Source organism: Mercenaria mercenaria, chromosome 9 (genome assembly GCF_021730395.1).
Source record: "Mercenaria mercenaria strain notata chromosome 9, MADL_Memer_1, whole genome shotgun sequence".
NCBI classification, from domain to species: domain Eukaryota; kingdom Metazoa; phylum Mollusca; class Bivalvia; order Venerida; family Veneridae; genus Mercenaria; species Mercenaria mercenaria.
Window position 1 is genome coordinate 26,777,334 of NC_069369.1, and position 15,687 is coordinate 26,793,020.

A 15,687-nucleotide genomic window follows, 5' to 3' on the forward strand; every position below is an offset into this window, starting at 1 on the left:
TTGTGATGATGGACCTTTATTACATGTATATACTTTCTGCAGAAATATTTAAGAAATAATTTATAGCAAAACCATGTTTTAATACTATTAATACACAATGGGCAGTTATACGTCAGGCATAATAATTTCATGAGTGAAATTATTTCATATGACATATAACTGTCTTAGTGTATAAATAGTGTTCATATATGGTTTTGCTATAAACTATTTCAATTCTTATAATATATATCTCTTATTGTAAGATTTAGATAAAATATGATAGAACTGTTTATTGGTGCATGTATAGCACCAAATGGGAGGTGGTCACACTCCTGTGTTTATACCGCCAGGACCAAAAATGGCAATACCTCTTGTGGAATAGTTCCATTACTTGGCAAATTATTCAGCACAGCTAATAACCAACTCCGTGCGTGTGAAAATTAATTAAGACAGTTATGCTATGTGACATTTTGTTTTAAACATGTTTTTAAGTAAAATATTTGATAAATTTTGAAAGCGCTACTTCTCGATGTGTACATGGCGCTAAATATCATGTCGACTTGACATCAACATGATATATAGTTATGATGATTAAAGCATTGTCAGTCATATAAGAATTAGAAATACTGATGAGATATAGAAATTGTTTTCATATTAGTAATGAATAACTTAATCATTCACACCCAATATGTTCTTATATATCTTTTTTTAGAATATTTTGAAAGCTATACAGAAGCAAAGGTGTGCTTTTGTTTTGTTTTGGTTGGGTTTAACAATTCTTAGTCATAAATGGCAGCTTTGATAGTGGAGGAAGACCCCAGGTGCCCCTCCGTGCATTATTTCATCATGGGCAGGCACCTGGGTAGAACCACCGATCTTTCGTAAGCCAGCTGGATGGCTTCCTCACATGAAGAATTTGGCGCCCTAAGTGAGGTTTGAACCCACATTGGTGAGGGGCAAGTGGTCTGAAGTCAGCAACCATAACCACTCGGCCACTGAGGTACAGCAAAGGTGAGCCAACAAAATGTTTTTTCGTCAAGTATTTGTTACCAGATTGTTATAGATTTTCGAAACTTTTTCCTCCATCTTTCTGAAATACAAATATATTTTCTTACCCGTTTTTCTACAGATATTGCCATGTCGTATGCTGTTTTTCCATACTGAAATAAAAAGAAGCAAGAATAAAGAATAAAGGTTACCTATTTATGTTAAGGATATATCAAAAATGTATGTTAAAACACAAAGGCTGTAATTGTAAAGTCTGAAACAAAGATACACATTTTGTCAAGAAAAAATTCAGAAATACTGCCAATTCCTTTAATTTAGTTGGCACTAAATTTCCTTAATTTGGCCAAAAATGCTACCAGTATTTCAAGGGCACATCAATTAATGGATTTCTTATTTCAAAGATAAATGTACCAGAATTCCTTTTGTTCATCAAGATCTACTTCTGATGTTATTTTTATGCAAAATTTTGTTCCTTCAGTATTTTGAGGTCATAACAGCATGTCATATAAATGACTTTATAATCAAAATTAAACTTTAATTTCTAATCACCCCGGATTAATCTAAGACCTAATCGAACCATGCAACAAAGGTTAAAAAGTAGTTTTACAAATGTAAATGTTCCATTTTACCTCATTTTTCAATTTAATATCTGCGTTCTTTTTCAGTAATACTTCCAGTAGAGCCTGGTGACCATTTAATATTGAGAGCATTAGAGCAGTTTTGCCATCCTTGTCCTGGGCGTTAATATCTGCACTGTTCTGTAAGAGTGAAAGTCCAATGTCTCGATGACCAGTTACGGATGCTGAAAATATATGTATATCCATTACTAATGAAAACAATATACCAGTATGTTTACTTTGACAGCCTATGTTACAAAATCTGATACTAACTACTGTACTACTGTATAAGTGGTTGTTAAGTTAGCGAGGTGGAAATATTCGCTAATATTTCCTCCAGCGAAAATATCAGCCAACCCGAAATAACAAATGTACCATAACACCGGTGATAGACAGGAGAAATTTAAACTTTGTCTCTATATGTACTCTTTACCAGTTTTAGCTACTAGTATACTTCAGATTCCAAATTTACTGAAAGCAGACTGAACCAATTCAGCATTTGAGCCGTGCCATGAGAAAACCAACATAGTGGGTTTGCGACCAGCAAGGATCCAGACCAGCCTGCGCATCCGCGCAGTCTGGTCAGGATCCATGCTGTTCGCTTTCAAAGCCAATTACAATTAGAGAAACCGTTGGCGAACAGCATGGATCCTGACCAGACTGCGCGGATGCGCAGGCTGGTCTGGATCCTTGCTGGTCGCATACCCACTATGTTGGTTTTCTCATGGCACGGCTCATTTGTGGAAATGGCCTTGTGTGATTTCATTTGAAGAAGTTTGTAAGTGAATGACGTTTCGTTTTTCTTTTTTTTGCTTTTTTTTTCATTTTGGTTCTTTTTCAGTAACACTGTCAGAATAATATGGTATAAAAATGTTTGAATGTTTTGTTTAAATGGTAGAAAATTTATAAACATTTACCAGTCAAACACAATACAGACTCGTTGAAACGTGAAAACACAGGAGATTTAATCCTGCATCCTTTCAATTAAATAATCTGGTCTCAGAAGTATAAATCAAGACATATCAAATAAATTGTAATTGACAGGTAAATATTTGATGAATAAAAAGTAGTACAACATGCACAAGACAACTGGATATTCCTCTGTCCTTTCTTAAGATAAGAAAGTGGTACAGTTTTCAAAGAGAATTTTCTTGTTTGATGACAGTATCCTAGTGTTTTCAATAAAAGGGAAATCTCTCTTGAGAATGCAAACTGGTACAAAGATCTACTTCCGCAGATTTCTATTTACCAATTTACTGTAAGAACTCAAGTGCACTTAGGTGATAAATATTCAAGAAAACAACCACCTTAAGGCAATCTAAACATTGTACAATATATTCACATAGTTTCATTAAAGCCAGACATAAGTTTTGTACTAGGCAGACAGCAATTGGAAAACATTGTATAAGATATGACTTCCAGCAGAAACAAGCAGTATCTCATAGCTGTGGCAAAATTTTAAAGTTCTGTTTTGTAGAAAAAGTAGTGACAACAATTTCGAACTAAAGCTGTCACAAGGCTATTACTGTTGGTAAAACCAGAGCACTGCCTTGCGGGTGCTGATGCTCATCTGATTTTTTTTGTGTAATAGAAATATTGTCCTACCCATGATTTTCTAAGTCTAAAAAGGGCCATCATTCTTGCAAAAAGCAGGATAGAGTTATGTTTCTTGATGTACAGTGTCCAAACTTATGATGGTAAAAAACTGTTGCAAGTTTTAAAGCAATAGCTTTGATAGTTTATGAGAAAGTTGATTTAACATAATACTCAACCAAGAAAAATGATTTTCTAAGTCCAAAGGGGCAATAATTATTGCAAAAAGCAGGATGGAGTTATTTTGCTTGCTGTACAGGGTCAGCTTATGATGGTGAACAAGTGTTGCAAGTTCAAAAGCAATAGTTTGATAGTTTAAGAGAAAAAGTGCCCCTAAAACATAAAACTTAACCAAGAAATCTGATATTTTCTAAGTCCAAAAGGGGCCATAAATCTTGAAAAAAGCAGGATGGAGTTATGTTTCTTGCTGTACAGGGTCAACTTATGATGGCAAACAAGTGTTTGAAAGTTTTAAAGCAATAGCTTTGATAGTTTAGGATAAAAGCTACCTAAACATAAAACTTAACCAGAAAACTGATTTTCTAAGTCCAAAAGGGGCAATAAATCTTGCAAAAAGCAAGATGGGTTTATGTTTCTTGTGTACAGGGTCTGCTTATGATGGTGAACAAGTATATCCAATTTCAAAGCAATAGCTTTGATAGTTTAGGAGAAAGTTGACCTAAACATAAAACTTAAACCAAGAAATCTGATTTTTCTAAGTCCAAAAGGGGCCATAAATCTTGCAAAAAGCAAGATGGAGTTATGTTTCTTGCTATACAGGGTCAGCTTATGATGGTGAACAAGTATTCCAAGTTTCAAAGCAATAGCTTTGATAGTTTAGGAGAAAAGCTGACCTAAACATAAAACTTAACCAGGCAACGCCGACGCAGACGCCTACGCCAACAACCACTCAAGTGATGACAATAACTCATCATTTTTTTTTCAAAAAATCAGATGAGCTAAATAGGCTTAACAGGGTATTTACATGCAATACAATTACACGCTACTGCTTAGTACTATCTTTGTAAAAGTGTGAAGGGTTTCAGTAACTAGTGTCAGTTTAATATCCACAGGTACGGAACTGATGAAATGAAAGATTACCTATTAGTTCCATCAAAAAAGATGTTACCCGCAAAATATGACCATTTTTATCTATTCAGCAAAAAGTAACGTCTATGATTTTCTATCCAATTTGGACGTAAATTTGTGGTTTTGATCTTAAAATAGCAATACAGGTTACAATTTATAAACCAGGCTACCAATTTCCAAACCTCTGATCTTCTTGAAGATCTATAAAACTGGTCCATAATTCTTCTCTTAGACTCTAAAATTCTTTGTTGCCAAATACAGTAACAAAGCCTCGGATGAATTTTATCAGTTCTATGAAGTATACCTAATGCCTCTTCAAATTGCACAAGATCACTTGCCAATCTTTATCAAGTACAGTGGTGAAAGAAAAATCAATATCAGATCTACTTAAGTTCATTTTGTTCAAAGTCAAGGGTTCAAACAACTTGGACTTGTTTGCTGTATTAACATGTGAAGTTTGCATCACAATCCTCCAATCAGATCACAAATCATACTAAAAGTGTGTGTTTCAAAATGACATACTGAGCCGCCCCATGAGAAAACCAACATAGTGCATTTGCAACCAGCATCTGTACAGTCTGTTAGCTGTTCGCTAACGGTTTCTCAGTTTGCAATAGGCTTTGGAAGCAAACAGCATGGATCCTGACCAGACTGCGCAGAAGCGCAGACGTACTATGTTGGTTTTCTCATGGTGCGGCTCATTTATTACTGTTGAATCTTTTCATTTTACTGTTTGGCCAAAAACGCTATTTCAGGCATTTTGTAGGGACAAAAATTTATGGTTTTTCAAATTTTAAAAGATTAAATGAACAAGGATCACAGATAGAGCCCAACAACGAAATCCATCAAAATTAATCCCCCATAAATAATAACATAGTTTCGAAGGTAAGAAACATTTTTTTATCATCATAGAAGTAGTGTGAGACTTCCTCAAGATGTCACCTTCCGAAAGAGAGTTTCAAAGGTAAGGAAAATTATTTTGAAATAACATCATAGACTGAAGCTGTGTGTCATTTCCACAAGATGTCACCTTTATCAAGAGTGCCAGAATGTCACAATATACGCCCGTCACAGCAAATTTCTTTACACTAGCACCTGTATTTGCAAATGGAATTTTAATTTTGTGGTTGTTTAGTAATTATTGTAATTCTTTTGTCCACAAAAAACTTCTTACCAGGTAGAGACACCTTAAAATACACCTTAAATTTGAAAGTAACATCTATGTTGCACCACAGAAATGTGTTTTTTCCCTACGGTCAATTATAAAGAAGTAACTATATATGTTATTTATAGTAACAACTAAGGGAAGCAAATCTTAAAAAAAAAAAATCCCACCCCCCCCCCACTCCAAAAATTGTTAGTCCACATAAAAATTCTTACCAGGTAGAGATAGGTCAAGATACAGCTCAAAATTGGATGTAACATGCATATTGTACTACAGAAAAGTGGTCTCGATTTTTCCCTACGACTAGTAATGAAAAAGTTACAATATAAGCTACCAACAAAGGGAAGCAATTCTAAAGAAGGGACATGCGCATGACACTCCGCCTTATGATGGTGTACAATTGTGCCAAGTTTCATCAAAATGCATGAAGATGAAATGCTCCGGACAAAGTCATTCTTGTATCTGACCTTTGGCTTCTAAGTGTGACCTTGACCTTAGACATAGGGACCTGGTTCTTGCGCATGACACTCCGTCTTGTGGTGGTGAACATTTTTACCAAGTTATATCAAAATCCCTCCATGCATGAAGAAGAAATGCTCAGGACAAAGTTTTCATTCTTGTATCCTTTGACCTCTAAGTGTGACCTTGACCTTAGACCTAGGGACCTGGTTCTTGCGCACGACACTCCGTCTCATGATGGTGAACAATTGTGCCAAGTTTCATCAAAATCCTTCCATGCATGAAGAAGATAATGCTCTGGACAAAGTCTGTCGACGCCACCCGCCTGGCCGCCAGGGGCGTTCTCATAATACTTCCCGTTTTTCAAACAGGCGTATAAAAACAGAGTTTCAAAGGTAAGAAAGATAACTTCATAGGTCAGCTGACAGTAAGTCAAATCAAATTAACTATTAAATCTTCAATAGTAACCTTGCCAACATGACCAACTAAATCAAAAAGGAGCTTCCAAACAACAATATTCAGAATTTTGTGTATGTGTCTGTTCGAGTTTAACATCTTTTTCAACAATTTTTCAGTCATATAAACGACTGTGTCTACTTGTAGTAGTGAGCACAATGCCCAACTTTATAGTGCTGCCTCATTGGAATATCAAGCCGTAAACACGTGACATGATACCCCACCCAGTCACATTATACTGACACCGGGCTGACCAGTCCTAGCACTATCCTCTTAATGCTGAGCGCCAAGTGAGGAAGCTACTCATACCATTTTTTTATGTCTTTGGTATGACTCGAAGTGGGTGCCCTACCACTACGCTACCGAGGCAGTCTCCAGAATTTTGTGAATAAAACGCTTTGCTCCAACTTTATTCAAACATTGCTCAGTCTCGTAAGTCCTTTCTTTATAAAAAGAACACAATCTGACACCTGGAGACAGAACTAATCTGTTCATAGTTGGTTTTACGAATTCGAACGAGAGAAAAAATCTACTGATTAGATAATAATTACAAAAAATCAAACTGTCAAATTAATTCCCCCCTCACCCCCAACCAAATAAGTCATAAATTCAAACTGACGAATAAGTAATGATTTTTTTCTACCTATTCTATTTCAAGTAAACCACTGTTTTCTTTATTTTATTTTTATTATTATTATCTTCTTTTATATAATACTAATTTTTATAAATAACATATCTCTTGGAAATATTTTCTTAGACATGCGAAAAGTATTTCATTTCAGCACTCTATTTTCTGAAGTAATATTTCAGAAATAACACCTGCACAGAAAAGATATTTTAACAGATTGCGAATCGGGATCTATAGGATGTTGCCGGGATATTTAAAAGATTCGCCTACTGATAAACGGTAAATGATCGCCGCAAACTGATAAAGTTTCTCCATAATACACATACACAACAGTGTCGAGGCACGGCGATGAAAAAATCAATAATCGATCGGCTTATCAGTGGCGTTGCAGCTATTTTCACGCAGAATCATTTAACACATTTTTTTTTTAGCGTATTGAAATAGTTATTGGATTTCAGAATAGGTCACTGATCAAAACGTTTTGTCGGTTTCAGAATCGATCACGTGATCAAATCAAGCGCTTTATTATTCTTACGCGAAGATCTATTATAATTTATATTTATAATTCCCGTTTAGTTTTCTTCACATACTGTTGTTGATATAAAATGTGTAGATCTATTTAATCATATCCGGATCGAAAATATAATTGCAAAATGCAATATGAAAGTTATGTTTGGTAAATACTTTGGAACTTGTTTTCTGTGTGTTGTCAGTTTGGTCATAAGCTCCACAAGAAAATTGAAAGACGGTTTGTTAAATCTGGGGGCATTGCCCCCCAAAAAATAGGAACCATTCTTACCACATCTTATTAGTGGTGTCCAACCCGAGTTCATATCTCTGAGATTGACGTCTGCTCCATCTTCTATCATCCAATCAAGTAGCTTCACATTCCCTCCATCAACTGCCCAATGTATAGGAGCTGATCCACCTCGGTCAAAGTCATCGTATTTCGCCCCGTTTTTTCTTAAAATCTTAACACATTCCAACTGTCCAGCAAAGCATGCCAGCATCAATCTGTCAAAAAATATGTATACAATATAGTCTTTCAACATTTTTGCTATTCTTAACATGTTATCCACCCAAAAAATTTATTTAGGCAGTATACGTCAGTTGGTGCAATTCTCAGAAAACTGGCGGTTTGTTTGCAGTCAAATCTGCAGGTGAAACTGCCAAAATTTCTATTTTAAGACCATAGAAAATGCATGTCTCTGACAAAGGAAAGTTCAAGCCTAGCATGTGTTTGTGTATGCTACTTCATTTCTTACCATACACTGTTTTCATCAAATTTTTATCTTTCGTCAAACAGCACAAAATGAATTTCATACAGAAACAAACTTGAGTGCTTTTAGATAAGAAGTCCCAGTGTTAAAATAGTTCCCTTTTATATAAATGATATTGAAATAATGACAGTAAATCAACGTATAAATATCCTTATATGAGCCGCACCATGAGAAAGCCAACATAGTGTATTGGCGACCAACATGGTTCCAGACCAGCCTGCACATCTGGGCAGTCAGGTCAGGTTTCTCTAACTGCAATAGGCTTTGAAAGCAAACAGCATGGATCCTGACCAGACAGTGCGGATGCACAGGCTGGTCTGGATCTATGCTGGTCGCAAATGCTCTATGTTGGTTTTCTCATGGTGCGGCTCATATTATCACTTACGCTGTTTTCCCTGCATCATTTCGTAGATGTACATCAGCACCATGTTTTAACAAGATCTCCACACAACTGTAATAAAAGAAAAATAAACTGTATTATTTATTAATTCATTTTTTTTTCTTTCTGTTGTCATTGTGTTTTTCAGCTTTTTCTGTAAACTGTCACAGTACATCTATAGACTGGTCAACTCTTTGTCCCATTAATTTCAAAATGTGGTAATCAAGTAGTTTCATTTGATAACGTGTGCATTTTGCTCATGTGTGATTCATGCTTTACTTTAGTATACATTCATTAGTAGTACAGCTGAAATCACTTAAGGTACTTCTGCATGTTTGGATTGAATTTTGTTTTACAATGTAGAAGTTGATTAAACTCTGATTTTTCAAAGCTTCAGAATATACCTACAAAATTCAGCAAATAAACATGACAGGGTCGTGTGCTTGATTTTTTGCTAGACTGATCAGAAAAATTTGGACCTCATGCAATATATCATAATGGGAGTCTATGGGAAAGTCATAACTTTCTTAACATTTTCGCGAATAGAATTCTTTCTATAATGTAGATTTTAATGAAACTTCTCACAGTTGCAAAAAAGCACATGGCCTATAATTTGGTGAAATAAAATATATAGGTCCACATCCTTGGTTTTGAGATATCTGATCATGATTAAAGTGAACCGGACATTTCACACAAATTTTAAGACATTATTTTGAATTTTTTAACATATCATAATGTTTTAATACCATATTTTGACTTTAGAAATATAGCAACAGTGCCACTGTAATAAATTTACTCACAGGTTTCATTTAATTCGATCATAAAATGATTTTTATTTCTGCATGCCGAACCCAGGCTTTATTCTATGTTTTCCGGATAAATGACGTCACGCCGTCACTTCCGGTTTATCAAATGTGCAGAACTACCTTAAAGGCATATGCTAGAGTTTCTGTATATGAGATGGGCCAAAAATGCCATTTTCAAGGGCAGATAACTCGTGTTATGATCACATTACACCGGTCTTAAAAGAACTGCATTGGATACCAGTTACTCACAGAGTGGACTTTAAGATTCTAGTTCACACATACAAAGCATTGCATGACCAATCACTGATCTATGTTAAAGACTTGCTAGAACTCTATAAGCCAGCAAGAAATTTGAGATCCAAGAACAACTCGAAACAAGTAGTTGTTCCAAAAAGCAAAACTGTGAGGTACGGTGATCATAGATTTTCATCAGCTGCACCGAAGTTATGGAATGCTCTTCTGGCTACCATTAGAGACGCTAAAAGTTTGGATGCTTTCAAAAAATCGTTAAAAACACACCTTTTCTTTAAGGTCTATTGAAACTAACTTTGCACTGGAAAACAAGCTGTATATGACTTTGCAATAGAAACTATTAACTGTTGTTTATTATTTATAATATGTAGTACAATTTAAATGTAGAGTAAAATCTGATTCAGGCTAAATACCTTTTATTGTTGATATATTTTGTGTTGTATTGTATGTCCATATCATTCTGTGATATGTGTTTGTACAGCGCTTTTGAACGTTTATTTTATGGATGAAAAGAGCACTATAAAAATCTGGTAAATAATAATAATAATAATAACTCTTTTTCAATACTGGTGACCTATGACTTTTATTGCATATCTTTGTTTTTTAGATGATTGTCCTTCAATATCCAAAATTTGAAGAAATTCTATTATTGGGAAATATTTCGCCCATCTTGTATACATAAACTCTAGGTTGAACTTCTGTCTATGTGCAATTTAGCATACATTGAAAAGTTGTAATCAAGTTATCCCCCTTTGTTTTCAATGTACATACTGATTATATTTTATCTACAACCAAATAAAACTAGAGATGCTTTTGAGAAAAGTGCATGTCTCCCACAACTGCCTAATCATCTAAATAGTAAGTCAGTCTTTATATACTGTTTACTTAGAGAACATGTGCATGCGTTTTTTTGACACCAAAAGGACCCCTATACTACTTTTAAAAGTAGTATAGACACCGGTTTAAGGTCAAAAATGCACACGAAATCTGAGTGTTTTTTTTTTTTTTGGTAATTCAAGGGCCATAATTCAAAAGTGCCTGGGCCGATCTGGCTAGTTATCGAACTTGGCTGAGCACTTATTGGCAAATATATTTTGTTCAAGTTTGGTGAAGATCGGACGTGAAATGTTCGACTTGGAGTGCGGACAAGCTTTGTGACAGACACACAGACACAAATACACACAGACTGGAGTAAATCAATATATCTTCCACACCACTGTGTGGTGGGAGCCATAAGGAATAAACAGAATATATACTCTATTAAAAGAACAGAATATACTGCTTGGACAAACTCTTAAGGAAACCAAATGAAACTAGAGCTATCACTAAAGGTGATGAATGTACCCCCCGCATGCACTGTCTGACACAGTACATTGCAATTTGACGCACACAAGATTGCATAATTATGTGGACTGTATGTATATAGACTGTATATAATTATACAGTATAGTAACAAAAAAACAAAGTCCCCATAATATGCCGAATATTTATCTAAAAAACGTAACATGCCCATGCCCCAACTAGGGTTGGTACTTTATCACTTGTGTGAAGTTTCATTAAATTGTGTGCAGGGGTTCGGAGATTTAGGCGCGCACAAGATGCATATGCAGACTGTATGTACAAGTATGTTAACAAGAAACAAAGTCCCATAACTCTGCAATTTTTTTTGTTGAAAGAACCTAACATGCCCCATGCACAAATAATGTTGTTTTCTGATCACTTTGTGGGAAATTTCATTAATTGTGTCAAGGGGATGAGGAGAGATGGGGTGCACAAAACTGTGTCTATGTATAAAAGTATAGTAACAAAAAACAAAGTCCCCCCTAACTCTGGGAAATTTTTTTTCTGAAAGAACCTAACATGCCCCATGCACAACTACTCTTTTTACTGATCACTTGTGTGAAGTTTCCTTAAATTTTTTCAAGGGATGAGGAGAGATGGTGCGCACAAGATTGGTTCTATGTAAAAATAGTTTGTAACAAAAAACAAAGTCCTTACTCTGCAATTTTTTTCTGAAAGAACCTAACATGCCCCATGCACAACTACTGTTGTTACTGATCACTTGTGTGAAGTTTCATTAAATTGTGTCAAAGGGATTAGGAGAGATGGTGCGCACAAGATTGTGTCTACGGACAGACAGACGGACAGACAACCGGAAACCAGTATACACCCCCCTTACAACTTTGTTGTTAGGGGGTACAAATATTACCTGTATAATTATCAGATATTTCAGCTAATGTTGTGTATCGTCTCAATAACATTGAAACCAACTCAGAAATGATAATACAATGTCAGTAGAAATTCAGTATGATTATACAGTTGAACCTGCCTTACAGTCCTCCTGTATTAAGCGTCCACTTGCCTCAAGCAGCCAGTCAACTAACTTCTTAAACTGACTTCTTGTTCTAACAGATCTTGTCAAAAGTAGTCACCTGGCTTAACCAGCTTGACTGGCTGCTTAAGCTTACTAAGTTTAGGCTATGCTGGTTTAGAAACAGATTTCAGACCAGGCAGGTAAAAATAACCAATTTATTTATAAAACAGTTTAATCCCAATCATTGGGATGTGTGTTTTTATATGTACAAGAGCCATGTTAGACACGGCTAATCCCCCCATCGGGTATATTATAATTGAAGGCTAAAGTTCCTGGCAAGTTAGTGTCTGAAAGTATTAATTTTGGGGAAAGCTTTGAAGAACCGTTTAGTTGTGGTCCGCATCAGGGGTTTTAAAGATGTGGAAGAAAGAATAAGTCAGTGGTGAGGTGGTTTACTGCTAAATTTTGTTAATTTTTTGAACAGTATAGCTATGATGTTTTTCTATATGGCTACTGTAAAAAGAAGGAATGGAAAGCTAACAGGGAACAAGAGTGCCAGAATGTCACAATATACGCCCGTCACAGCAAATTTCTTTACTCTAGCAGCTGTATTTGCAAATGGAATTTTAATTTTGTGGTTTGTTTAGTAATCATTGTAAGTCTTTTGTTTTTCTAAGTCCACAAAAAAACTCTTTAACCAGGTAGAGATACCTTAAAAATACACCTAAAATTGGAAAGTAACATCTATGTTGTAAACCCCAGAAAAGTGGTCTTTTTTTATTCCTACGGTCAAATTTTAAAAATTTTTACAATATAAGTTACTTTTAGTAACAACTAAGGGAAGTTAATTTAAAAAAAAAAAAAAAAAAAAAAAAAAATGTAAGTCCACACAAAATTTTTTACCAGGTAGGATTGGTCAAAATACACTCAAACTGGAAAGTAGCCATGCATGTTGTACTACAGAAAAGTGGTCCTGATTTTTCCCTATGACTAGTAATGAAAAGTTACAATAAAAGCTATTTAAAGTAACAACAAAGGGAAGTAATTCTAAAGAAGGGAACTGCACATGACACTTCGTTCCATGATGGTGTATAATTGTGCCAGTTACATCAAAATCCCTCCATGCATGAAGAAGAAATGCTTCGGGCAAAGTCATTCTTTTATCGACCTTGGCCTCTAAGTGTGACCTTGACCTTAGACCTAGAGACCAGGACTTGCGCACGACACTCCGTCTCGTGGGGTGAACATTGTCCCAAGTTATATCAAAATCCCTCTATGCATGAAGAAAGAAATGCCCAGACAATTTTTTTTTAAGAAAATATGATAAAGGGGAATAACTCAAAAAATAGGCAAGGTAGAGTTATTGTTCTTGCACACTGCACTTCCTCCCAATGTGTTCTATCAGTGTATGAAGTTTTAAGAAAATCCCTAAAGTACTTTTGGAGTTATGCTCCGGAAAAAATTTTTTTAAGAAAAAATAAGATAAGGGAAATAACTCAAAAATAGGCAAGGTAGAGTTATTTTTCTTGCAGACTGCACTTCCCCAATGGATTCTATCAGTGTTATGAAGTTTGAAGAAAAACCCTCCCGTACTTTTGGAGTTCTGCTCCGGACATTTTTTTAAGAAAATAAGATAAAGGGGAATAACTCAAAAAATAGGCAAGGTAGAGTTATTGTTCTTGCACAATGAACTTCCTCCCAATGTGTTCTATCAGTGTATGAAGTTTGAAGAAAATCCCTTCAGTACTTTTGGAGTTATGCTCCGGACAAAGATCGTTGCGGACGGAAGGACGGAGAGCATTTCTAATATCCCCTTCGCCTTTTGCTGGGGGATAAACAAGGACACTCTTTTCCACAAGTAAGTATTTACTATAAATCACCTGTGTTTACAAAATAAACTTCCATAGAAGCATTGCATGCATAACAATTTTAACTTTTTATCAAGTGTAACACAAAATTTAACTTATGGGGAGTTGACTTCTATTGCTTTTGTTACTGCTTATATGTATTGTTGGAAAGATTGAAGAAATCATAAAAATATATCAGTCATTATGTTTTTCTTCCTCAAAATTACTATCAATGGTGAAATATTTGTCTGGTAACTGGTTTACTGTTTGGAGAAATTTACCACATTAATAAACTGTATGTCTTTAGGTGGGAGTGGTGACATTTTTCTGTTGCAATATGAGCTGAAGTTTATGCGGTTCAGTTTCAATTGTGTTCAATGATGTGTAAATAATGAGCAAAAGACATACAACTTTGTCCACAAACTGGTTCCTAACCAGCATGTATGCATGCTGAAGAAAAAAAGGGAATTTGGGGACATGATTTGTTTAATAGTTACAATATCCTTGATAAGTCTGGAATATTGAAAGCAATTTTGTCATGATTTCAAACTTTTAATAAGAATCTTTAATACTGACCTTTCATAACCCTTTACCGATGCCTGCATCAAGGGAGAGAATCCATACTTGTCTGGAACATCTATCTTCACATCTCTGAAAAATAACAAAAAAGTAGCATTAATATGTTTTAAGCCACTCCTAAGCAACAAGTTCTTCAAAACTAGATGCCCACGGGCAACATAAAAAAAAAGATTGCAAAAAGTTACAATATAAGTTATTTGTAGCAACAACAAAGGTAATCTAAAGAAAAAATAAAAAATTTGAAGTCAATACACAAAAATCCTTACCAGTAGAGATAGGTTAAAATACACCTCAAAATTGGATGTAACATGCATGTTGTACTACAGAAAAGTGGTCTTGGTTTTTCCCTAAGACCAGTAATAAAAAAAGTTACAATATAAGCTATTTATAGTAACAACAAAGGGAAGTAATTCTAGGCTTTTGCGCATGACACTCCATCTCATGATGGTGAATAATTGTGCCAAGTTACATCAAAATACCTCTACGCATGAAGAAGAAATGCTCCGGACAAAGTCATTCTTGTATCTAACCTTTGACCTCTGTGTGACCTTGACCTTAGACCTAAGGACCTGGTTCTTGGGCATGACACTCCGTCTCATGGTGGTTAACATTTGTGCCAAGTTACATCAAAGTCCCTCCATGCATGAAGAAGAAATGCTCCAGACAAAGTTGTCATTCTTGTATCCTTTGACCTCTAAGTGTGACCTTGACCTTACACGTAGGGACCTGATTCTTGCGCATGACACTCCGTCTCATGATAGTGAACAATTGTGCCATGTTACATCAAAATCCCTCCATGCATGAAGAAGAAATGCTCCAGACAAAGTCATTATTGAATTTGACCTTTGACCTCTAAGTGTGACCTTGACCTTTGAGATAGGAACCTAGGGTTTGCGCATGACACTCCGTTTCACTGAAGTTAACATTCATGCCAAATATAAACAAGATTGCTCCATGCATGTCAAAGTTATGGTCCGTACAAACAAATCCGGATGAACAGACGGACGCACGCACGCACATACACCAAACAGCCATTTGGACAACTATGTCTTCGCTTCCGCAAGCGGGCTCGACAAAAAATTATTGTGTGGTATACTTTTTGTATATTGGCTTACTCTAAACTAAGAATATTGCAAATTACAGCCAAAGCTGTCCCAAGACCAGCTGTGAACAGAGACCACCTGACTCTTAAGATCTCCAAGTTTTAATGAGTGCGAAATTCTGATCTGTTCTTGG

General features: G+C 35.5%; 1 protein-coding gene across 5 annotated transcripts in view; it reads right to left on the reverse strand.

The window, feature by feature from the left end:
• The window catches only part of LOC123546770 (fibronectin type 3 and ankyrin repeat domains 1 protein-like), a 75,007-nt gene that overhangs the window by 3,718 nt on the left and 55,602 nt on the right, over nucleotides 1-15,687 (reverse strand). For all 5 annotated transcript variants that reach the window (XM_053551083.1, XM_053551082.1, XM_053551085.1 and 2 more), the window contains 5 exons: nucleotides 14,449-14,523; nucleotides 8,660-8,725; nucleotides 7,794-8,008; nucleotides 1,617-1,789; nucleotides 1,095-1,139 (listed from right to left, as the gene is read on the reverse strand). In XM_053551083.1, the coding sequence (XP_053407058.1) occupies nucleotides 1,095-1,139; nucleotides 1,617-1,789; nucleotides 7,794-8,008; nucleotides 8,660-8,725; nucleotides 14,449-14,523 (574 nt within the window). The remainder of the gene's footprint in view (nucleotides 1-1,094; nucleotides 1,140-1,616; nucleotides 1,790-7,793; nucleotides 8,009-8,659; nucleotides 8,726-14,448; nucleotides 14,524-15,687) is intronic.